The 23,714-nt window shown below is 42.8% G+C and overlaps 5 protein-coding genes across 16 annotated transcripts in view; 1 reads left to right on the top strand and 4 right to left on the bottom strand.

Moving 5' to 3' along the window:
* LOC117141019 (protein furry) overlaps positions 1 to 23,714 on the top strand; it is a 47,634-nt gene that overhangs the window by 19,496 nt on the left and 4,424 nt on the right. For all 11 annotated transcript variants that reach the window (XM_033304282.1, XM_033304283.1, XM_033304290.1 and 8 more), the window contains 8 exons: positions 16,432 to 16,551; positions 16,630 to 16,763; positions 16,845 to 16,943; positions 17,014 to 17,148; positions 17,214 to 17,385; positions 17,458 to 17,563; positions 17,628 to 17,963; positions 22,099 to 23,677. In XM_033304282.1, the coding sequence (XP_033160173.1) occupies positions 16,432 to 16,551; positions 16,630 to 16,763; positions 16,845 to 16,943; positions 17,014 to 17,148; positions 17,214 to 17,385; positions 17,458 to 17,563; positions 17,628 to 17,963; positions 22,099 to 23,677 (2,681 nt within the window). The remainder of the gene's footprint in view (positions 1 to 16,431; positions 16,552 to 16,629; positions 16,764 to 16,844; positions 16,944 to 17,013; positions 17,149 to 17,213; positions 17,386 to 17,457; positions 17,564 to 17,627; positions 17,964 to 22,098; positions 23,678 to 23,714) is intronic.
* LOC117141023 (cysteinyl leukotriene receptor 1) lies at positions 427 to 15,979 on the bottom strand. Of its 2 annotated transcripts, XM_033304296.1 has the most exons (7): positions 14,428 to 15,979; positions 9,355 to 9,497; positions 8,582 to 8,817; positions 8,036 to 8,157; positions 6,075 to 6,193; positions 5,885 to 5,955; positions 427 to 1,073 (listed from the first exon to the last, which is right to left on the bottom strand). In XM_033304296.1, exons 1-7 carry the CDS (start codon positions 15,076 to 15,078, stop codon positions 976 to 978), a joined length of 1,440 nt encoding a protein of 479 aa, XP_033160187.1. In that variant the 5' UTR covers positions 15,079 to 15,979; the 3' UTR covers positions 427 to 975. The 2 variants fall into 2 exon arrangements, with proteins under 2 accessions (XP_033160187.1, XP_033160188.1); XM_033304297.1 differs by lacking the exon at positions 8,036 to 8,157 and having other exon boundaries at positions 989 to 1,073.
* Positions 18,042 to 18,950, bottom strand: LOC117141031 (serine protease 1). The gene has a single exon (XM_033304312.1). It carries the CDS (start codon positions 18,925 to 18,927, stop codon positions 18,133 to 18,135), a length of 795 nt encoding a protein of 264 aa, XP_033160203.1. The 5' UTR covers positions 18,928 to 18,950; the 3' UTR covers positions 18,042 to 18,132.
* LOC117141030 (serine protease 1) lies at positions 19,813 to 20,652 on the bottom strand. Its single transcript, XM_033304311.1, has one exon. It carries the CDS (start codon positions 20,650 to 20,652, stop codon positions 19,846 to 19,848), a length of 807 nt encoding a protein of 268 aa, XP_033160202.1. The 3' UTR covers positions 19,813 to 19,845.
* On the bottom strand, positions 20,912 to 21,927 carry LOC117141032 (serine protease 1). Its single transcript, XM_033304314.1, has one exon. It carries the CDS (start codon positions 21,800 to 21,802, stop codon positions 21,023 to 21,025), a length of 780 nt encoding a protein of 259 aa, XP_033160205.1. The 5' UTR covers positions 21,803 to 21,927; the 3' UTR covers positions 20,912 to 21,022.

The following is a 23,714-nucleotide window of genomic DNA, read 5'->3' as shown; positions in this document are numbered from 1 at the left end:
TAAATTTCGTTGTTGAAGGACTTTATTATTTTTTTTTTTTTTTGTAAAGTTCGTTATTGAAGGACTTTAAGATGTTGACTGAAAAACCTTGTTCGTCCACGTGAAAACAGCGTTTGACCTTTTTTCTGCCTTTGCACTAAGCTGATGAAGTTTGGGTTGCCTCTTTTGCCCAGGATGCTGCAATAGAAGCTTAGTCCTGTAATGTTGAAAATATAATAATAAATCCATGGCATTTGGTCAGCATCCGTAACTGAAATTGCCTTAGCTCAGGGATTGCGAGCATGCAGTTGCTTTAAGCTGCCAAAAATTGCACAAACCTGTATTTTTCTCCTTTAAAGTTGCTGCAAATAACTATAAGTCATCTGAAATTGTTATGCTAAAATGGAGAAACCAATCCAATCAGAAGCCACTTTTGCCGAATTTTCATTTAACGAAATTAACATTTATTACATGAATACATTTTCGTGTTTGGTTAGTTAGACAGGTATACGTTTTTATTAATCTAATCTATTGGGTTTTACGATTGACGTTTTCAAATTGTGTTTCTGTGGTTAGGTTTCAATTACGTTTTGCGTGCGGATTTGAATTCGATTTTGGGGTTCGTTATAATAGCTGCTTAAATATGCGTATACATTGGGAAGCAAAACAAAAGTTAATTATTCTATTACTATATGGTTAGTTAAACACTTAAAACAATCGAAGTCGGCGGCTACATTCTTAATTTTGATTTCTTTGATTTTTGTTTGATTCCGCTTGGCCTTGACAAACATCACAAAATAAAGGTTTCGCCTGTTTCGCCTCCATTCCATTTCGTAAAGTAATTTTTACGTTCTTTGTGCTCTTATTTCATATTATGTTTGCTGAAATCTAATTAAAAACGAAATTCCGGCTCATCCCGCGGCGTATTTCGCAATTTCACATCATTCATTGGCCTTTGCAGCGCCTCCAAGTTAATTTTCCCGTAAGCTCAGCCATTCACTTGAGTGGATGCAACTCGTGCATTTCGTTCCAACAATGTTGCGTCATCATCCGACGTCGTGTGGATGTGCCAGTATTGCGACAGTATTCAGAAACTGAAAGGAAAAGCCAAACAGTTTGGTTAATTATATGGTAAAAATAAAAAAACATTTAATTAAGTCTCTTTCGCTTGCGAACTGCCATTAATTTCTAAATGCAATTTGAATGGTTATAATTAAAAGTTCCTGGAATATGCACGTATAGTCAAGGATTCTTTTGCGAAACTAACAGCGCACTAAAAAGGTTAAGAGTGCAATTAGTATCAATAAAATGGGTTCGTTCATTATCCCTTATAATTACATTTATTTTAAAAATAATATATAAAAAGTCTATTTGCCTTCAATTCAGCAGAAAAAATCCATTCATGGATTATGTGCCGTAAATAAACATTGAAAGTCAAAAATAAACATTATTAAAGCCAGATAAATCATTAGGGCATTAATTGTTAGACTAAATCCTTATTTGCTCATGTATTTTTGGTGACATTTGTGCGTCCTTTTTCCAAACTGTCATTCACCTGGACTTTGGATTTACGTGGTTTTCGTTCGTATCAAAATCCCAGCGGGGCGCACAGAAGTAGACTATAAATTTGGTACTTTGGGGTTTTCAATGGCTGCTTAACCGGGCTTTTTGGCTTATTTTGGACAGAATTTATTGGTATACCAGTGGAAGCAAATGTGAGGACTCGAACACTGAACAAATCGGATTTAAAACCCATTGAAAGCACAACGAATCAAAAGTATTCATACCGGTTTTGTTAGCTGTGTTGCAGCATACTCAAATTCACTTGTTTTCGTCCGTTTTTGTTCTCAACATATTGTGTTTCATGGCAATCTGAGCTAATCAATCATTCGTGTTCAAAAGCAAACAACGCCCGAAAAAAGTGCCAATAAACGGAGAACACTTTTCAATGAAAACCATCTTTGTGTCTGTCTTGTTTGCATTTGGTCCTTTATGATCTTTGCTTTTGGGTAATTATGGCTTATCCTTTGGCAGCAATTGTATATTCGTGGCTCATTTGAATTCACCTTAAAATTAAACTTTCATTCATCCGCCTGACATTCGACACACTTTGTTTCCCTTTAATTATTTAAAATGTCTCTCCGGGAAAGTCAACAAACAAGATGTATAAATAGCAATCTTCTGCCACTTGAGCTCCTTGAGTAAAATTCCATCCCTCCATGGCGTTTTGCCTCAAAATTTTTGTTGATTGCCATGTGTGGTTACTTGCGGCCTGGCAAGATTAATGATGACGTGCTTCGACTGTCCTTGAAGCCCTCGGCTTTTGTGTGACTACTGTTTTTTCTTTTATATACCGCTTCTTGTAAGTTATTAAATAAATTATACAGTCGCACACAGAAGATCATACGCATCTCGTCATCGCACAAGTCTTTCCACCATCTTTATCAAACGGAAGCCATCGAAATCCTAAGTGAATTGTCGTGTTGTTTTGTCAATGAATAGTCCCTGGTTCGGTGAAATTTGTAAGTAAGTATGCTTACGATTCGAGGAGTTCAAGGCTGCGTTCGCCTATCCACTTACTATTCAACCCACAACTGTCATTTCCTGGCCAAACTCATGCTTCATCTGCGATAAATCATTATAAATGAGTCGTCCTACACAATATTTGCTAGAGCGATATATGTCAAGCGTTCGACAATTTTTCCAGCTAGTTAATAAATTCTCAGAATATTATTAACTTTTTCTTAAGAACTTAAAATAGAAGTGTGCTCAACACCTTTTGGACTGGCAATATAAATCACCTTTATCTGCGATATATCATTATACATGAGTCTTCTTGCACAATATTTGCTAATATCGCTTTATTCAAGTGTCAACTACTGTCGACAGTTTTTCCAGCAGAAGATCTTGTTAAATAATTCTCAGAATATTAGGATCTTTTTCTTAGGAACTTAAAATGAAAGTGTGTCCAACACCTTTAAGACTTGCAATCTAAATCACCTTAAGTCAACGAAGGTGGAGCATGTCTAGTTGCCTCTTTTCAATGCTTGACTAGCAAGTGGCACTGTCTTCTCCAGAGAAAAGCACTGATTGACTCGCCAAGGCAAGGACTGGAGGGCATAGGGATTGGCTTCCACCGCGAGGCATCCTGAGGAGGATGCTGACTGGATAGGTTGGTAATTTATGGCCAATAAGCAACGCCTAAATGAGGGAGCGGGGCGGGTCCCGAGAGGAGCGGCAATTGCCATTGCATTCAGCGCACGTACCACGTTGCGTATGAGTAATGCCGCGCGAAAAAGGAAAATGTATTTGCGAAACTTAACTATACCACTTGCCGCAGGCCATGATTAGGCGCGAATAGATGGGTGGCAATTTAATGTGCGAACGCAACGCTTTTCTCATCAATTTCCGATGTTTGATTTTCGGATTTTTTTGACCGGATTTCGATTTCAACGAGAGAGCATTTTGAAAACGTTAAGTCGATCAATCAGAGTGCATTGAGATACTTCAGTATTCGATTTTACTGTTTTGCTAAATGTTTTATCATTTGTTACTGGAAGATACAAACTTTTACACATTATGGTAAGAAACCCAGGAAATATAGAAAGTTGGAGAGTACTAACAGCAAATAGTAATCATTTTGGTACATCTCGTTCATTGCGACATTGTTAAATGTAAATTCAATTGTTGCAAATGTGAAAATCCTTCCCCTTTTACCCACCGGACACGCAAACAAAACAAGGACACCTCGAGTATTTGCATGGTGTAAACATTTGCATGGAACACACTTTCTTATCCTGTTTGATCCTTTTTAGCTCGCAGCTTCCGCCAAAGAATCCTTGCTGTAGCTCTGCTACATACATATGAATTTTACTCCAACCAAGGACCTTTTTTTCTCATCGCCGCGTTGACAGGATGGCACAGTTTGTGAAACTGACTTGCGTTTTCCGGTTACTCTATTTCCCGCTTTTAACGAATTGGCCAACACTTTTAATTAACAAGTGGAAAAGTGGAAAACCATACTTTAAAATAAATATGCACCTTGACATTTTTATGACTTTTCGCATACACCACCCCAGAGAGCTGAAGAAAAATAGCTCTTCAAAAATGAACTCGGCTTTAGTAAGATATTAAAAATGAATGACCCCAAAGGTGAGCTGCAAAATCGTAAAACTAAATTTTACGACTGGTGAATGAATGATGGTTGAATCGAAATGGGGGGTGAATATTTTCTGACCCGGTGGAAAACTCAAAACAAGTCATATAAAACTGAATTTAAATTTATATTGAATTTATATTAGGCCGAACTACATTGTTGGCAAAGTTTTTTCGAATCAATACCCACTATTTTCTAAGTTAGTTTGATTAAAGTCTGTGGTCAAGTTGCAAGTCAAGGCCTAACTATATTTTTACATAAATTTGTGGCAAAATGGCTTTCAGTTTTGCTGACCAGGAGGCATACGTTGAAGTTTTCATTGAATGCATGAGAAACTTTCCTCGAGCGGAATGGAAAATCACTTGCCCCAGTTGCATGTCTGCCAAATTGCATTCGCAAAATATGAGCAATTAAAATGCGATTTGCATTCATTACCTTAAGTTCTGCATCTCTTCTCTAAATGCTGGGGAATTGACCAGAAGTGATGCTGTTCTATCTGAGTTAGTTATGCTGAAAGTCGAATTACTCTGTAGTATATACTCTATAATCCTTTTTCACTCCTGATTACCGCTTACATCCTTCATTTCTTGACCCTCTTTTCCTTTGGTTTTCCCCCGTTGACATTGCTCACCGCTTTTCATTAACAGAAGGCATGGCATTAGCTGCTGATTTGGTTTTTCCCCCACTGCTGGTGCGTTTATAGGATAAGTTTTTCACGTCTCTGGAGAAAAACCGACAGCAACAAAACAACAATTAGTGTGCCGGTCTTTCGGGTAGAGGGAAAATTTAATTCCCAAGAAGAAAGTGTAGTAGCCGCTTAAATCCATACAAATCTCTGCTACGGACACATCCAGCCGTTTTGTGCCTGGCTGAGCTGAGTTTATCTGGGCTTTTGTCAAGCCAGCAGAAAAAGTGTAAAAAATGTTTGTTCTGCCACTGGGTAAGTTCGTTGTCACAGACTCTCTTCTAATCAGCAAACTCGTCTCTAAAAAAAACCTACTGACCCTTTACTTTTATCCAGTCTAGATCTAACTTCATTCCACCAAATTAGGAGCAATTTAAATTGCATTAAAGCACTGAGTGCAACACGTTTTCGAACATTTTTGCCCAAGTGCAGATGTCAAGCGCAGCTGTGGAAAACCACAGTCTTGTTTGGCGTTTTGTACACGATTTAACCAGCCTTTAGTATGCACTGAAGTAAAGTTTGTTGTATTATTTCATGCAGGAAGGAACCATTTAAGTTGCAAAGTTGTAATCCTAAACTTCTTTTGACTGCGGGGCATTTTCTGTGCAATTTTCTCGGGCAAGCGCCTTTGTGCCATCAAAATTATTGTTTTAAATGCTTTCTATTAAATTTAATATCTCTTGCTTCGAGAATCGTATGCAATTGAAACTTAATCCTATTGCTTATGCATGAAGAAAGCTTCTGGGTAAAACAATTGTACTCTTACGAAATTTAATCGCAGTTAAGTCTGACTTAATTTGACACAAATCCCACTAAACTCGTATGACTGAAATCATTTGAATATGAGTAGAACATGATCTTGTAAAAATGAACTAATCTTAGTAAGAGATTTAATAAGGAATCTTGCGAGGAGGAATGTCCCTGAATATTAAGTGTGCCTTGCACATCAAATCAAATGTTTAAGCACATAAAATCGCATTTGTCATATATGAGATTTTCTCATTTGAATGCAATATGTGATGTGCCCTTATCCCTGTTCATTGCAGAGAAATTCACCCACTCACCTGTCACTTGGGTGTTTCCCGCCTCCCGTTGAGCGGATGAAACTCTTCGGAAAATACTCAATACGGCTTTGCTGTAAAATTCGATGGAAAGGCAAAAGAAGAAAATGTTCGTATAAATGTATTTAAATGCTGATAAAAGCCGGCTCCATAAACATGCGTCATTTGGGGTAATTTGCGGCGCATTACTTACCGGAAATTCTGTCCACTGACGCAGTAAAGCACGAAATTGATGCCAAAATTGGTGATGAAGAAAGCGTGAAAAATATATTGCAAAGCAATTGTGGAATTCTCGTTTCGGGCCGACTCCGTCTACAAAATGATGGAAGAATAACGAAAATGGTAATAGCATCAATATGAATATGTCGTCTGCCAGTTATTTACTTATACGTTGTCCTGGTAACTCCCGACTTTCACCTCTGAGTTATCTAATTCGGATAGGCGATACTGTTGCAAAATTTTGCATAACTCACTAATGGCTAAATAATTTCTGGAATTAGCAATTTATCTCATTTATTATGTGTAATGAGCACGTGCTCGTCGTTGTTGACCCCATTGAACTCGAAGGAAATGTCCAAATAATAATGTCTGTCGTCCCTCCGTTTCCAGTCAATTAATTTCATGTCTCAATCAATATTTGATTTTGCGGCATTTTGAAAATTGACATGTGAATTGGGGAGAAAAAAATCAATACTATGGAATACTATGTGTCCATTATGATTCCTTAATGCCTCTTACGAAAGTCTGAGATTTTCGTATAAGTTATTTAAATGGCATTGATATTTTTTTGAGGGGCATACTCTCAGCTCCGACGATTTGTTTTGCATACAAATAAAATGTGTCAAAGCTGCGACAGTTGACGACATGTATTCAATTTGGCGTAATTTGGAATGACAGCGTTTTGCAGAATGCTTTGATATTTTTTTTTTTAGAGCCAAATAGAGCAGAATTTTAACAACGAAAGAGTAATTTACTGCTGACAAATACACAATATTAAAGAGCAACACCCTTAAAGTTCCTGTGTATTGATTTGAATTTAATTAACATTTATGCAGTTCGAACGAGCTTAAATGCTTCATTTACGAAGTTTATCTCATTTTCAGAAGTCAGCTTAATTGAAATGGTAATTTCAATTGAATTGTGTTGGCATTTGTGCAGTTTCCTTTTGTGGAAATGATATCATATAGTAATTATCGCCTAGTGTACTTATTTTGACACGAAACTGATTTTATTTTTATGATTTGCCTCCGAAGTGCACAAACTAATTAAAGCATAATTAACACCTATGTATGTGCCCTTCACCATGCCAACCGGTCTGTGCTCACCTGGCGAGGACATGAAAATGTTTTGCCTTTTGATGTAAGCAATTCTTGGAGTTGAGCTAAGTGGGCGAAATGGCAAAGGACCGACCTCAGTGGGTTGAATCAGTTGCCCCCGCCCCCCATACTCATACTAAACTACAACTAACTAAAATAGTTTTTAGTTGTCATGACAACAATTCGACTGTTGTTCTGGCCGACTCAGATATGAGCAGGGGTCGGAAATTGATCCGAGCTTCACCGCCATCTCTCGCATTTGTGGTCAGATAATTAGCAGCAGACAGCTGACGCCCAACTTATAATACTACTTACTGCGCATTGTTTTGGCCGGGCAATAAGCATACCACTGAGCAAGCACTGAGAGAAAGTACCAACTAATTGGATAACAACATGGTAAAAAACAAAGTGACGAAAAAAACCTCTAACTTAAAGTGCTATCAATATTCACTATCTAAAATATATATATTTCATTCATGTGAATTATTTAATAGCTGATTTTAATCTTTCTCTCACATATATATGCTACTCTACCCCTCGCCCACTTCGATGGTGCGCCTCGTCACTATGCAACTACCTATATTTTGAATATAAGTGGATCCATTGTTTTCGGTGTACATTTGCCTAGTTTACTCATCCCACACCATAATCAGTATCTGGCCAACGGCTGCTAATACAATTATCTGGGTCAACCCAAAGTAGTGTTCCATTCCATCATTGTGCCGGCAAAACAATGCATGTGTGCTATCTTTGTGGCCCGATATAATGGCGGAGATATATAAGCAGACTTGAATTGCGATTGGCCGAGAAGAGGTGGCATTATGTTTGCATCACTTACCTCCCAATAGGCCTCGATGCGCAGCAGGCAGCTGGGCAAATTGAGGCAGACAAAGACCGTCGAGACAATTAGCAGCATTTTGGTTACCTTGAGCTGCGATGAGTTTTGCACCTTGCGACGGGCTATGAAAAAGAAAAATAACAAGCGAGTTAATCTGTTAATCTGAGACAAGCTTCACACTCCCGCAGACTTTATAATTAGTTGGAAATTATATGTAATAGTTGGCAAATTGTTTGACAATTTGTCAGTGTCGCATAAACTTGGCTAAGAGTGCAGCTGTCAGAAAGTTACGCATACATTTTTCCACCAGCAGCTTTCAGCGTCTTTTGTTTTGTCATTTTTAATGTCAGACCCGGCAGTGCCTGCAAAATGGCTTCAAACAAATTCACAATTTGCCGAGCCAACTTAAATGGCTTAAGTAAAAGTTTTAGCTCTTTACCCAGAGCCAAGTTGCCGGCAAATGTCAGCAGGACGACGGGAGTTCCTTAGTGAATGTCAGGTGCACCGAAGGCTCTGACATTTTCCGAGCCATCCGAGGACTCTTACCTGGTTTCTGTGTAATCTCGCAATGGTGTTGGCAATTGTTTATTTGATGCTGCGACTGCTGTTGCTGCTCCTGATCATCCGGCTGCCTGTTGGCCACATTATGCTGTCCACTTGGATGCGTTCCCATCGACTTCTGGCGCTTCAGCGATGCCGAAAGGCGGTACGATGCCACTGCAGATGAGGCTCCGCCTGATGAGTTCGACGAGTTCGATGGCATGCTGTTCGTTTGGGGCTTCCTGAATAACAAACAGCCAAACAAAATTGCATTAGGAAATTCTAACAGGCGGAAAGAGCATAAAATTACTTTCTACATTGTTCGGTTTTTCGAAGAAGTAAAGTATAATGCTCAAATATAATAATAAATAGCAAAGGACTTGTATTAACTATGACAATCCTTAGGTAACTTCATGAATCGGATTAGAGTTTTAATATTGGGAATCGTTACTTCGAACTTTGATTTGTGTTTGAATATTTCTTCAATTCTCTATAAATAATCATGTCTACCTAAAAATTTTATCGAACGAATATATACGAATTGAATTAACTTTTTGCAGCTCGTTAAAATTTTAAATTAAATTAAATGAATCCTTTCTGCCGCAATGTAATATAGACACATACATATGTAGCAATTTTAATGCAATTGCAGAAGCAATTGAAGCAACGCTTTTTTGTTTCCCTTTTTTTCCCACGGACTTGTCATAAAATCCCCCCAATGGCAACTTATGTCAATGGTCAATGAGTCGAGAGGCGATTATCCAGTGGTCACTACTCACATCTTGTGCATGGTCAGCGTTCGGCGAACGGTGGCGAACTTCCACACCGTGCAACCCGTACAGGTGTTCAGAACGGCGATGGTGGTGAAGGGCACCGCGTAGACGACTATGGAGTCCCAGTAGTTGAAGAGGGCCAGTTGTTCCTGCGAATGAGAGGGGTATTTTTTTTTATTATTATTATTATCATCGTCGCTCGATGTGGTTGCAATTCGATTGGTTTTTGTGGCTTAGCCAACGTGGCGTATACGCAACTCGTACACTAAATCGAGTATACGCCACGGGTACGTAATTTGACCTTGCCACACCCACTAGCTTTAATCGTATTGCGACCAAATTAAAGTTTTGGTCGGGATTTTTTCTAAGCGCCAACATAGTTCTTTTGCATCGGCTAAAATAAATTAAATTTAGAAATAGAAATCGTATTCGTAATCCATTTGCGTGTCACAGAGCATGTGGAAAGTTAGTTGGTGTTTCTTCTTTTTGCAAATCGAAATACCCATTGGGTTTAAGCCAAATCGCGAGTGCAACTTAAAACCACATTTCCTCGAAAATATCCTGTTTCAATTTGCATAGTTCGCTGGCGGAGAAACTTAACAGAATTGTTTCAAGTTGAGCCGATAAGTTTCAGCTCCAAACAACAAGAAGAGTTTGACCTTTGGCCCGTTTTTAATCTCCGCATACTTCTCAGCATTTTCAGCTCGGCCGTACTGCTTTTCCTGGGATCTCTCGTTTGAAAGGGGTCAACTATTTTCACATCGTCTTGTGCATTTATTTTCCACTTTTCACTTTCCCCGGGGGTGAAAGCTTACGGAGCAGTCAAATTCCTGGCCGCCTGCATATTTTCATGTCCGAAATGTTCAATCTGAAATGTTCCAGGACGCTCGAATTAATTTCCCCCAAACACAGATGTGGCTGGCCATTTGGCTTGGCTAATTTTTGGCCCAAGCAATTCCATTTGTCTCAATCACAATTAACCAGAAATGGAAGTCCATAAGCGCATTACCATCCATTAAGGCCCATCCAACTGTTCACCCGTATTTCCCTAATCAAAGCAGCTGCTCGGCGAGCTATTCAAGTTCAAATACTTTAAAGAACTGGTGGAGTTCCCATTCTAGATGGATGCCAGCATCATCAGTGGGCTTTGTCCTAATTCCAAGCGGCTCCTCTCAATTTGCATAATTTGAAGTGTTGGTATTCATCAAAATGTACTGCAGAACCATTGCAATTATGCTAATCACCTACTGACAAAATCGAAATGGCTCATCAACTAATTTAATTCCTAAAGCGACTTTAAAACTTTTTGATCTTTAATACACAGAACAGATTCATAAAAATGTTCGCAATATGAAATTTAAATATATTTCGCCAACGGCGCACATCTTTTGCTTACATGGTATTTAGTGTTTTGAATACATTTTCCTTCTTTTTTCTTCAATGGTTTTAAAACCGAAATGGTTCAGTGTATCCCTTCTTTAATTGTTCTGTAAATTAAATACGTTTTTTTTTATATTTTGTGCGAGTTAAAACCATCATCTATTGATCGTTCATTTTATTTGTCGACTGGCCATTTGATTCAGGGCCTTTTGGGCAGTAAACACCTTGGAAAACACTCTGGAAAATCCCCCAATGGCTGTCATAATCGTAAAAGCTGACCTGCTTGACCAAACCATTCAATCTATTTACTTTTCTATTTGCTTTTTTGGGAAGGGCATCCCAGTTAGTTTTTTTTTTCTTGTTTTTTGGGCGCCGGTGTGTGTCAAGTGGATCAAAGTGTAATAGCTCGTAAATTTTCAATCAACCGACGATGATGAGGATGTCTGCCCTTTGAGGTTCCTAATACACGAAATTTTGTTGTGGGAGTATAATTAATCTTGAAGAAAATTTAATTCTTTCTTTATTGTTATCCTTTTAATAGTACAGAATTTTGCCATTTTCGATACATATGTATTGAAATGGATTGGGGAAAATGGAATATTATACGGATTTTGAAAAGAAAAGTTAGCAAAGCAGTGCAAATCTGATTAAAACTCGTTTCAAAGAAAATGTTAAATATATGAATATATTGCAGTTCGAATGCAAATTGGTCTAAGCTATATCCGGAGTTAAATGTTACCCATGCCCCTGGGCAACCCAGTGGCCACTTCCTATTCAGCTCCATGAATATTTTATTTGTGCTCTATCTTTGGTCACTTCCTGTGGCCTTTATTTTGCCACATCGAGATTTTCATGAGCTTAGTCGATTTCCATTTGGCATCACATCTGCTAGCCTAGTCACATCACACATCAAAGGCACACATCCTTATTGATGACTGCCGGGTATGGCATCGATTTTTATTATCAAAAAGAGCTTAAATCAAATACCATTTAAGTAGTAATGTGGACATTTTCAATTTGCTAACTTTAATTGGGATTGCCATTTTCCGCGAACGCTGAAAATTAGGCAACGCTTCTTTTGTTATTCGGCTATTCATCGACTTGCGGAGCTTCCCGAGGAGCATCTGGTCGGAGATTCCAGGGAGGAATCTCTCTCTGCTGCTCGCTTCTTCGTCAGCCGAAAGGCTATTACACAATGATTTGTTTCCTTCAATATACCAACTGGCAAGTGCAAACCGTCTATTTACAGCTTAGAACCGATGTCTGTTTCAAAATTTATGTGGCCCTCTGTGTTCCCGTTTGGCAATATTGTTCACCGCATGTTGCAGCTTCCATGGGGCCACCCATCCATACTGCCCCCCACTCACATGCGAATCATTGGCTGCTCCCAGCCAGCACATGGTTGCCCATGGAATTCGTGCATATTTTCCTGCCCGCTAGACTTGTGCCATCTGTTGACTGGCTTTGGAGTCGTGGGTTCCATCGCTCAAACGGAATTGTTGTCAAACGAAATTGCTGACAATTCACGAATACACTCAGAGATATTTTTCTCAAAATTTGTTGGTAATGTATTCATTTCAAAGAAGTGCTATAAGTTGAAAAACTATTGAATGTTTAAATTATTTAATCAAAAAGGTTGGTGGGAATAGCAGCTTTATGTTGCTGTAAGCCTTTAGAGTATTTCTTTTCAATATTATCTATTTATTTTAAGTAGGGTTGCAGTTGTTTTTCTCAGTGCAACCTCTGCTGATTGAAAGCGCATATTGCCATTTGAGTTTAGAGAGAGCTTCGCCCGCTCAACTCATCCATCAAACTAGCAATCGAATCGGGGAATAAACGTAGGCGCGACACTTAACGCTTCATTGGGGCCAATTTGGCTAATAGGCCGCCTGGCTGGCTGAATGGCTGGTCGAATGCCTGGCTGAGTTTCGCTTTGTATCCTGGAGATCCTGGCCTTCTGTTTGCATTGCACTGCGTTTGCCCACGAATAGTGAAAAATTAGCATTGAATTTCAGGCCTCAAAAGCGAGTGCCGCCAAGGCAAAGGTAAACAGGTGGAAAAGCGAATGAAATTTGAGATTTATTGGGCCTTGAGAATTGGAATTGTCATCCTTTGGACGCAGTGGACACACCCAGTGGGTCGTCGGCTCGTTCACGTGCCAGGCGGTGGATTCGATGTTTCTTTTTTTTTTTATTTTTTTCGTCCTGTTTGTGCTGCGGGCCCAGAAAAAATATTTGTCTTGGCTTACGGGTCGGTGAAATGCCCTTTTGTTTTTTAGTCATCCTTGTTTACCCAACTTTTTGAACGAATGTGAAAATTTTCCCTTACATTTTGCAACGCAGTTAACGTTATGGATTTCGCAAATAGGCTGAAATTCGATCAGCGTTAATTCGCCGGACTTATAAATGGAAAGTTTTTTTTTCTAGAATGCAAAATTGGAATGTACAATAAGATACAAATGGCTTTCATTCCAGTCTGATTTATTTTCTCTATAAGAGCATTTGTATCTTCGACTTTTCCGCATTTCTCATCTGGCTTAAACGTTTTGACATTTTTGGCTTTTCGCTGTTATTCTTTTTTTAGGCCCGTTGTTTTGACCCGTTCGTTAGCCAATTTGTGGGGCCTTTTATATTTCGCCAATGAATGCTTAATTTGCCCGGTTAACCCACACAGCGGTTGGCTATTCGTCTTTCGGAACCCAATTAATTGACTAATTGCTCTAGTTTTGGCCAAATTAGTGGGCACTTTGTCTTGCGGACCGGCGCATGATCGGCATATCTTGGCGGTATTTATTGCGCCTAATTGACAGAGTGTCAATACCAAGTCGAGGGAAAGTGACGAAGGATTCGAAAGTGCTCCGGAGCTGTCAAGTCGGAGTTTGCCCGGAAAACATCTGTAAATGCCTTTGACAGATTCTTCAGATTATCCCTTGTCCCTTAAACTTCTACTTATCATTTTCCCGGAAAACCTGCACTCACCCAAATCGTATGCTTTAAAGTTATTTTCTGTTGAATATTTGACAACAATGTAGCTGGCCATTTGGCAAAGCGAAACCTCCAACGCCACTCACATTTGAATTCCAATACATATGTAGACTAATGGCAGACAAAAAAAATACAAATACCAGGATTCCCACGTGTGGGTTACCTTTGGAAAAGCCAAATATTGGTGCGGGAAATGGTAGATAAATTTCCGTTGTGTCGCTGGTTACTAGTGGCAACCCATATGAAATATTCAGAGAACTGTAAGAATGCGTTAGATGAAGTCTGAATTTCGATGCATGACAGCATGAAATTGCTACAACCTGAGAAGTTTTCGCTTTGATTCAGAAATTGCCCGAATGGTTTAAATAACTTTTCAAATACCAATACAATGTGGAGCTATGTGTATGTTTACACCATTTAAGTGGTTAGTGCCTTGTGGCAAACGCATATTTTATTACTAGCTTCCACTTTAAACTATTGCTTAGTAAACAAATTTCCATTTGTATGGACTTCATTCATATCTTGCTGAAAGCTTTTTAAAGAATATACATGTTTATTATGCACCTAAGGGGGTCTATGTTAATAACCGAAAATATTTGTTTACAAAATCAGCAAATTGCGATAAATTTCAAATTTTGTGGGTAAATGGGTATGTACAACGTACAGTATAAATTACGCATAACAATAGACTAATGGCATTTCTGAGCACACTCACTTTGTATTCCGAGTTGAGATCGCAAATGGTCGTGTTCAGTTTGGGCATAAACACCGGCTTGGCAATCACTATATAGGGCAGACAGTGCAGACATCCCACGAGGGTCAGGAAAAACAGAACGATCTTGGCCCGGCGCACGGTGCACATGGTCTGGCGCTTCAGCGGGTAGATGACGGCAATGAAGCGCTCCACGGTGAAGGCCACCACAAACCAGACGGAGCAGAAGCTGGCCAGGTAGCTGAAGAACGTGAAGAACTGGCAGAAGTAGTTTCGATTATAGATATCCACATTGAGGAAGTTCAGCCACTGGGCGAAGAGTCCGGCCAGGAAGCAGGTGTCGCTCACAGCCAGAGCGGCCAGGTAAAAGCTGGAGGACAACTTTCTCAACTTGGTCCTGAAGAAGACAAACACGGAGAGGATATTGCCAATGCTGCCCGTGCAGCAAACCACTGGTATATAGAACTGGTGCACGAAGTCCCCAATAAAGAAGGCAATCCTTAGCATCTCCTCATTCTCGCCAGTTGATTCATTCGCGTCCATCTCCGTTGTATTGTACTCCGTGACATTGGATTCGCCCAAAGTTGTACTAAAATCTGCTTCTGTAGTGGAAGTTATGTTGCCACTACTGCTGGTTAAATACTCCATATCCATATTTAAAGTTGCAATAGTCCTTTGAAGTTGGTTTTATTTTCAGATATTTCCAGAACAGTTTGTATTCCACTTGGACACTTTCATTACTGCACGGCACTATTTATTTTGCTTTTAATTGAAGAAGGTCAAAGGCAAAAACTATTTGCATTTCCTCGGACATATGTTTGTCCATTGAAATTGAAAGATTCTTTTTTGATTGGCCAATCAAACTATTCCACTTGGCACTGTCACACGAATTGCTGTTTCCGCTTAACTTAATCTTAATTAAGAATTTTTAACTTTCAAACTTTGTGCCAAACTTTTCTTTCGGCAAACTTGTTGAAACTCCCGATTGCTGTTCGCCTATGTGTTATAAGTTCATTATCGGCCAAACATTTTTTCCACACAGTTCGTAATGATGTAAACAAAGAAGAAACGCCAGGTAAAATCATAAAAAAAAAAACTTTTGCCACACACAAAAAGTTCTTGTTTTGCTCAAAAAACTTCTGAGGGTTCTTGTTTTCACAAAGCACAATTTATTTGCTAGTTTTAGCAAAGTTTTATTTTTGAATTGAATTTTTTTGCGCAAGCCATAGAGATTCTTCGATATTTTTTCAATTAATTGATAATTCTCGGAATCGAATGCGTGTGTTTATATTCGGAATTCGCTGCCTTCAATTGATTAAGAAATTGTTTTTTGCTTATTCCGCCGGTTTTCAAACGCTCTGTTGAACTTGGCGGCCAATTGGGCTGTTGATTCCTTGCCGGTTCGTCCAACCAGCAGGACAATGAGCGCGCAACTAAGCCGAGACAATGGACGTGGCAGCCTTTTAAACTGCTTTCGATTGGCTCTTGGAAGGCGCCAAGTGAAAGCTTTTTAGCCCGACCACTGCGCCGGCGCGGATTCATTCATAAAATCAACAGGTGACAAGGTCAGGGTTGGCAGGAACAGCAGCAGTAGCAGCAGCGGCAACAAGTGGTAGTTTGTGCTGTCGAAGGATTAGCCCAGCAGGATTCGCAGGAGGAGAACGGCGCCACTAGGTGGTAGACAATGGGCCGCTAAACAGCCATTGTGACGCGCAATTCTTGTGGTCACATTGTCACTGGGCGGTAATGAAAACAATAACAAGCCGCCGATGTCGTGTCTTTTCCAGTTGCCGGAAAAGCTCTTATCAGTGGCATTGGAAAATGGCCAACGCCATTACCGGAGGTTATACTTATGCCCACCTAGTTGCCTTTTGGCTGTGCTGCAGTCAGGAGCTCCGAAATGGCCACGCAGCCTGGGGCATTGCATCCTGGTTGGGCTTTAAAATGACGTAAAATTTTACGAGATTTACTGCTGAATTAACTCGTCGTTTTCTTTCCCATTTTCAGAGGATGACAAGGTGGGCACCTTGGACGTCTTGCTGAGCAGCGCTTACTGTCGATCCCAGCGCTTCCTGTCGAAACAACTAGCGCAGCTACGACCGGAACTTACCATGTCCATATTTTCTGGTGAGTATTTCATCGCTGTTAACTTGAAACAGAAGAAAAATCTAAATCTATCAATTTATATTGGGATATATATTACAGAAATCACCCATCGATTCCAAAGCGCACGGGAGGATGTGCGCGCCCTGCTGCTACAGTGCCTCCTTCCCTGGCTGCAAAACATGGAGCTGGTGGCCACAAGTGTGCCGCCCGCCACGCCCCTTTCCTACATCATGGTAAGCGAAGCATGAAATGGCTTTCCCTTTTTGAAAACCGGAGACGGATTCAAACCTTTGCTCCTTTATATCCTTTGGCAGTATTTTCCGGATTCAGGGACGCGAGGACGACGCGAGGGCACCGGTTCAACGGAGGCAACGGAAATGATTCTGAACAATCTCTTCTACATCACAGCCAAGGTATGGTGATACACTGCTCATATCCACGGCACAGCGGATGGACTTTAATCTTTAATTGTTTCCACTGCAGTTCTCCGACGCCCATCCACGCGACATCGAGGAGCTGTGGGGCACACTTTGCCAGTTCTGGCCGAACAATCTGAAGGTTATCCTGCGCTACTTGGTAATCATGAGTGGCATGGCACCCACTGAACTGCTGCCCTATGTAAGTGCCGCACTTCAACTGTAACCAAAAGTATATCTAATGTTTATGAAAACTCCTTTAATCAGGCCAAGCGAGTGGCACTTTATCTGGTGCGGAGCTGTCCGGATCGTTTGCTGGATGAGCTCATGGCCGAGCTGCAGACGGTGGAGACGCTCAACTGTCTGATTGAACGCACAGAGACGCCACCTTTCTACCGATTGACCAGCATGCGAAAGGCATCCAGTCACAGTGCCGATGGTAGGTCCTATAATTAGCCTCTCGAGAACCTAAAACTGAAATTTTGAATTTAAATTGATCATTTTGTGGCAGGCCAAGCTGCAGGTGGCATTAATGACTCCAGGATTCAGGACCTGGCTGTCGAAAAGGGCACAATTCACACCAAGCGGCACAGCGGAGAGGATCCCATTAAAATAGGGTAAGTCCATTTGATTATTTCCCATTTTATATGGTATTAATATATAAATATTCAATCCCCGCAGAACCTGCAAATCGGACAGCGGCATTAGAGCCTACACACAAGCGGCCGCAGCTGCTGCCGCTGCTGCAGTTACTCCCGGATCAAGTGGCAATCGTCCACCTCGAGGCGCCGATAAGATTCGCGCCGCATCGGGACCTTCCATACTTCCTCGCCCAGAGGATATACTGATCAACGATCCGGAGTTGCGGCAGGAAGAAAATGTAGAGCTGCGCGGAACGTCGGATGCTGCGCCAAACGGCCATCCACATCCACTCCCAATGCCAGAATATGGAGGATACTTTGCTCCACTCACTGAGTTTCTACCCGATGTTAGTTTGCCGATAAGTGGATTCCACCGGTAAGTTCTTCTGTTTTTTTTTTTTAATTTAAATACTTTTGCATAAATACTAAAGCTTTTTCAATTGATAGTCAAGAAGTTTGGTTTGCAATTTTCGAATGAATTTATTTAGAAAAGCAAAGACTTTGCTGAAGAAACCTCAACATTGTCATTACTGTTCCTAAGCCATTTAGTAGGAGATGCCAGTGTGGTCGCGGATCCATCCCAGGTAGTCCGAGACGCGGGTGTAGCCAGAGGGTCCGTTGTGGCAGCTGACGGAGGCAAAGGTGATCACACCAACGAGACGAGCATTGTCGTGTGTAACCAGGGGGCCACCGGAGTCACCTCCGCACACGGACTTTCCGTCGGCGTGACGGGTGCACATGTCGGTACCGGCAACCGAGCCGTAGGCCTGCTCGCACTCGCTGTTGCTGATGATCTGCACATCGACGCACTGCAGCCAGTCAGCCAAGTTTCCGTTGTCCATACCGCCCCATCCGCAAGCGACGCACCAGGTGTCCTGGTAGCGGTCGTTCTGCTCGTTCATGCTTGGCAGAGGGATCTTGTTGATCAGTCCGTTGAAGTCGACATGGGGAGTGCGGATCAGACCAATGTCTCGGCCGCCCTGGGAAGGCCAGTCGGGGTGGCTGATGAAGTTGTCACGGCGGACGGTCTGCCTGAAGGCACCGTTCCAGCCCCAGTTGGATCCGTAGTGGATCTCCACGTAGTCTCCGGTCAAGCAATGGGCGGCAGTCAGGATCCAGTCGTTGGCAATGATGGTACCAGCACCAACGGCACCACTGTTGCTTCCATCGGTACGGATGAACAGGCCCACAATGTAGGGAGCCTTGCCCTCGGGAGCTGGGTAGCCGTTGACAATGCGACCCTCCGGTCCCTGGGACAGGAGGCTGGTGCGGTTGAGACCGGTCGGGGAGGCGGCCACCAGGGCCAAAGCCGCGGAGAGAGTTAGCAGGAACAGTTTCATGGCTGCGATGAAACTTATTCTTCTGGTCGAGGCAACCTGCTTTTATACGATTTTTCAGACAATATTTATTGATAAGGCTTCCTATTATCAATCAACAATGAAATCGTATCTCACCCATACTTAGAGGATCCATTCATGCCTTGCACTTGAGTTCGTAGTGTCCGTTTCTAATCATTTGTTATGGAATTAGCATCTCAGGGGGGATTGGACCACTTCACATCACGGCTATCGGTACAAGTAGGAAATGCAAAATATACTGGGAGCCAAAGTGCCTCGTAAATCTATTCTACCCCTTATGAAGCAGGTATAGATAAGAGTGTGAGCTGATCTATAAATTAGGCCGTGAAAGAACTCAATTGTCGTGACACCTAACTAATATAGTAGACTTTCGCTAGCCAGGAACCCAGCCAAAAAATAACAAAACAAGCCGTATATTTCCCTTTTTTTGATAGTAAATTCGACAGATTTAAAAAAATGGGGGTTTTGCTAGCTCTGTTATCTTAGACTCCATGTGGTTATCTTACTTGGCTCCAATAATCACACGTCTTATTATCAACTACTTATATTTTACTTAATTTATTTTATTAGAAAAGTACTTCATTATAAGGGTCACTTGAATAGTACTTTATGGCGTGTGAAAGAAGTCTTTTGTTGACAACAAATATTGGGATGCTATAAATATACAACTGGTGTATAATCAGTATACGGATTAGGGGACACCTTGCTTGTGTGATCTTATAAGCTTCTACGGGTATCCTTGCTCGGGGCATCGGACCACCGTGTGCGTTATAGACTATAGCTTGTATATATAATGCAGACATCAGTTGATACCGAACTTAAAACTAATATATGCTTCATTGCCACATTTTAAAGAGTGATGTACAGTTGTATTTTATAAAAAGATTTTATTGAAAAAATTTAGTAGGAGATGCCGGTGTGGTCACGGATCCATCCCAGGTAGTCGGTGACGCGGGTGTAGCCGGAGGGTCCGCTGTGGCAGTCCACCGAGCCAAAGGTAATCACTCCCACGAGACGGGCGTTGTCATGGGTGACAAGGGGACCACCGGAGTCGCCTCCGCAAGAGGATTTGCCATCGGTGCGGCGCGTGCACATGTCCGTGCTGGCCACGGTGCCGTAGGACTGTTCGCACTCGCTGTTGCTGATGATCTGGACGTCCATGCACTGCAGCCAGTCGGCCAGGTTGCCATTGTCCATGCCGCCCCATCCGCAGGCCACGCACCAGGTGTCCACGAAGCGGTTGCCCTCCTCGCTGAAGCTTGGCAGGGCGACCTTGTTGATCAAGTTGGTGAAGCCCACGGAGGGAGTGCGGATCAGACCGATGTCACGACCGCCCTCAGCGGGCCAATTTGGATGGCTGATGAAGTTGTCACGGCGGACGGATTGCCTGAAGGCTCCGTTCCAGCCCCAGTTGGATCCGTAGTGGATCTCCACGTAGTCGGTGGTCAGACAGTGAGCGGCGGTCAGGATCCAGTCGCTGGCGATGATGGTTCCAGCTCCAACCGCGGCACTGTTGCTGCCATCGGTGCGGATCAGCAGTCCCACAATGTAGGGAGCCTTGCCCTCGGGCGCTGGGTAACCGTTGACGATGCGACCATCGGGACCCTCGGAAATGGTCACCTGCGGCAGAAGGCTGGTGCGGTTGAAGCCTGGGGAGGCGGCGACCACGGCTAGGGCCACGGAGAGTGTAAGTAGGAACAGCTTCATGGCTCGGAGGAAACTTAGTAGTCAGCACAGACCACCGCGTTTTTATATACGACCTGGTAGCCTTATCGATGACGGATTTGTTCATTGTCTGTGTGTTAACCGTATCACGGATACTCATAGCCGCAAACGCAATACAAGTTTAATTTTAATCAACTCAAGAACTTTTCTACTCGATAACCATTAATAAATCATTAATTTAGACACTACTTAAAGTAATTCAATTTAAAGTTTGAATATAGTAAAGTAAACCCCATTTTCTGCTCAATATGGATATATATTTACATAGGTTCATTTAAAGTGCAACCAAAATATCAGAATATATGGATAGACAATGATTTGATTTAGATACATCATCGGTCGAATCTCCTCGTTAGTAATAGGCAATTCCCGACTTCTCTCGGATCCAGTCCAAGTGATCGGAGACACGGGTGTAGCCCGATGGTCCAGACTTGCAGCCGATGGATGCAAAGGTGATAACGCCCACTTGAATGGGATTGTCGTGGGTGACCAGTGCTCCGCCGGAGTCGCCACCGCACACGGACTTGCCATCGGTGGCCCGGGTGCACATATCAGTGCTGGCCACCGATCCGTATGACCTGGCGCATTCTCCGTTGCTAATGACTTGCACGTCCATGCACTGCAGCCAGTCGGCCAATCCTCCATTGGCCATTCCTCCCCAGCCGCAGGCCACGCACCACCAGTTCTCGAAACGCTCACCTTTTTGGCTGAACTTGGGTAGCGAAACTTTGTTGATCAGATTGGTGAAGCTGACGTACGGGGTGCGAATGAGTCCGATGTCGTGACCAGCGCTATTGGGATATCCTGGATGTCGAAAGAAGTTATTCTTGTTCACCGTATGCTGGAGCTGACCGTTCCAGGCACGATTCGAGCCGTAGTGTATGGTCACGGAATCGGTGGTCAGGCAATGGGCAGCGGTCAGGACCCAATTGTTTCCAATTACGGAACCTCCGCCCACGGCTCCATTGTTCATACGCAGGCCCACAGCATACGGTGCCTTGCCTTCGTAGGCCGGATAGCCATTTACGATGATGTCCTGGAGACCACCACCATGATGCGCCGTACGATTGCGATTCCTGTGGGCACAGGCGGTGGCAACAAACAATAAAAACAATACCAGCTTTTTAGTCATGCTTAAAATTAAATCTATATCGCAATGGCTTCTGCTTTTTATAGAAGAAATGCTTGCACGTGTTATTTACGGCTGGGGGTAATTAGTCTCCAGTCCATCGTGGGTTATCTGTGCTTTCGACACTTAATGAGTCCCACACTCATTAGCTCAGATATACTTTGTCAATGGCAATAAATTTTAACAAAGAAATACATTTTTATTTTCAAACCCATATTGCCTAAATTCACTTAAGGCTGCTGAGTTTTTCTGATTCCTCCATTTAATGTTGTCATACTATATACATATTTCACTTGCAGATGCAATGTGGCCGTTATGCTGCTCACCGACATTGTAGTGGACGGCATTCCGGGCATCGACTGGACCCTTCACTTGCCTCTGATGCTGCACATCCTTTTCCTGGGACTGGACCACACGCGCATCATTGTGCGGGAGCACTGCAAGCAGCTGTGCGTCAATCTGCTGATCGTGCTGGCGGAGCACAATGATCACCTGACGGTGGCCCGCATCCTGTTGAACAGCGAAACGAGTAAACTGGACCTGGGACTCACGGTGCCAGCGTTGCCCGTGATCGACAATAACTTTACGGAGCTCCATCAGCAATTCGATAGCTATCTGCTGCACGTGAGTCCCCAGGCGGCAGCCTATGCCCTGCAGCACAATCTCTCCAGCTCCACGATCATAGCGGCGCATCAGCAGAATTTATCACAAACGCCGCAGAGTCAGCAGCCGACGGGTTCGCAAAATGGTCAGACTACGACGCCTCCAGGCTTGACTGCTACTCCAGCTGCCATGCAAATAAATCCGAATAACTCGGAGAATTCGGAGGTGCCGCTGATCCATCCCGATGAGCATGCTCCTCCACAACCGGGTCCCAGTATGCCCATTGCCCATGTGATCAAGAGCCTGTTGAAGTTCCTCGCCCAGGACACGTGTCAGCCACTGTGGAACTATGAGGATATTACGGCCAAGGTGTGGGCAGTAAAATCTGCAGAGCAATTGAGCTGCTTCCTCAAGCACATGGTCAAGGTGTTTGCAGATAGTTATCCCCAAGCTCGCATCGCTGAGCGCTGGGCGCAGACTGCCCTCCAGTTGGGTTTATCCTGCTCATCGCGTCATTATGCCGGTCGATGTCTGCAGATCTTCCGGGCGTTGAATGTACCCATCAATTCGAGAATGCTATCGGATATTCTCTCCAGACTGGTGGAAACCGTGGCGGAGCAGGGTGAGGATATGCAGGGATATGTAACGGAGTTGCTTCTAACTCTAGAGGCTGCAGTGGATAGTTTGGATTCGGACTTCCGACCCCTGGATGTGATGAAGGATATATTCAAGAGCACACCGAATCTGAACAACAAGGACGGAGGACCGAACTCAATTCTGCCCGGCAAGAAATCGCCATCGGGAATGACGCCACAATCATCGAACTACTCGATTCCCAGTCATGGAAGGAGCACCAGTTACTCGGTGTCCTATTGCGGACGAAAGGCAAACAATTCACCCTGTGACAAGCAGGTGGAGCTGAGGAATCGATCTTCTGGAATCGATCTAGAGCGCAGCGTCGTCTGCAAGTTCGGCGTTGGCGGCGGAGGAGCTGGATCAGCGCTTTCCCGTTCCCGGAGCGCCCAGAGTCTGAAGATGCTGGGTGATACGGCCACGCAGGATGATAAGATGACCATTCTGGCGCAACTGTTTTGGCTCTCTGTTTCCCTGCTGGAATCGGACTACGAACATGAGTTTATGCTGGCACTCCGTCTGCTGACCAGGGTATTGCACCGACTTCCATTAGATCGGCCAGATGCACGGGATAAGGTGGAGAAGTTGCAGCAGCAGTTGAAGTGGACGGCCTATCCGGGTGTTCATGCCCTCCTCTTGAAGGTATGTGTCAGAATTACCTCAATAATGACTAAAATTT

This window comes from Drosophila mauritiana, chromosome 3L (genome assembly GCF_004382145.1).
Source record: "Drosophila mauritiana strain mau12 chromosome 3L, ASM438214v1, whole genome shotgun sequence".
NCBI lineage: Eukaryota > Metazoa > Arthropoda > Insecta > Diptera > Drosophilidae > Drosophila > Drosophila mauritiana.
Note: the sequence above shows the minus strand (reverse complement) of the source record. Positions and strands in the feature narration are given on the sequence as shown.

Coding starts and splice junctions, on each gene's coding strand:
- LOC117141023 (XM_033304296.1), bottom strand. CDS start 15,078: ATGGATATGGAGTATTTAACCAGCAGTAGTGGCAACATAACTTCCACT. Junction 8,158..8,581: donor CGAGATTACACAGAAACCAG/GTAAGAGTCCTC, acceptor TCTTTTTCATAG/CCCGTCGCAAGGTGCAAAAC. Junction 5,956..6,074: donor GTCAGTGGACAGAATTTCCG/GTAAGTAATGCG, acceptor CGAATTTTACAG/CAAAGCCGTATTGAGTATTT.
- LOC117141031 (XM_033304312.1), bottom strand. CDS start 18,927: ATGAAACTGTTCCTGCTAACTCTCTCCGCGGCTTTGGCCCTGGTGGCC.
- LOC117141030 (XM_033304311.1), bottom strand. CDS start 20,652: ATGAAGCTGTTCCTACTTACACTCTCCGTGGCCCTAGCCGTGGTCGCC.
- LOC117141032 (XM_033304314.1), bottom strand. CDS start 21,802: ATGACTAAAAAGCTGGTATTGTTTTTATTGTTTGTTGCCACCGCCTGT.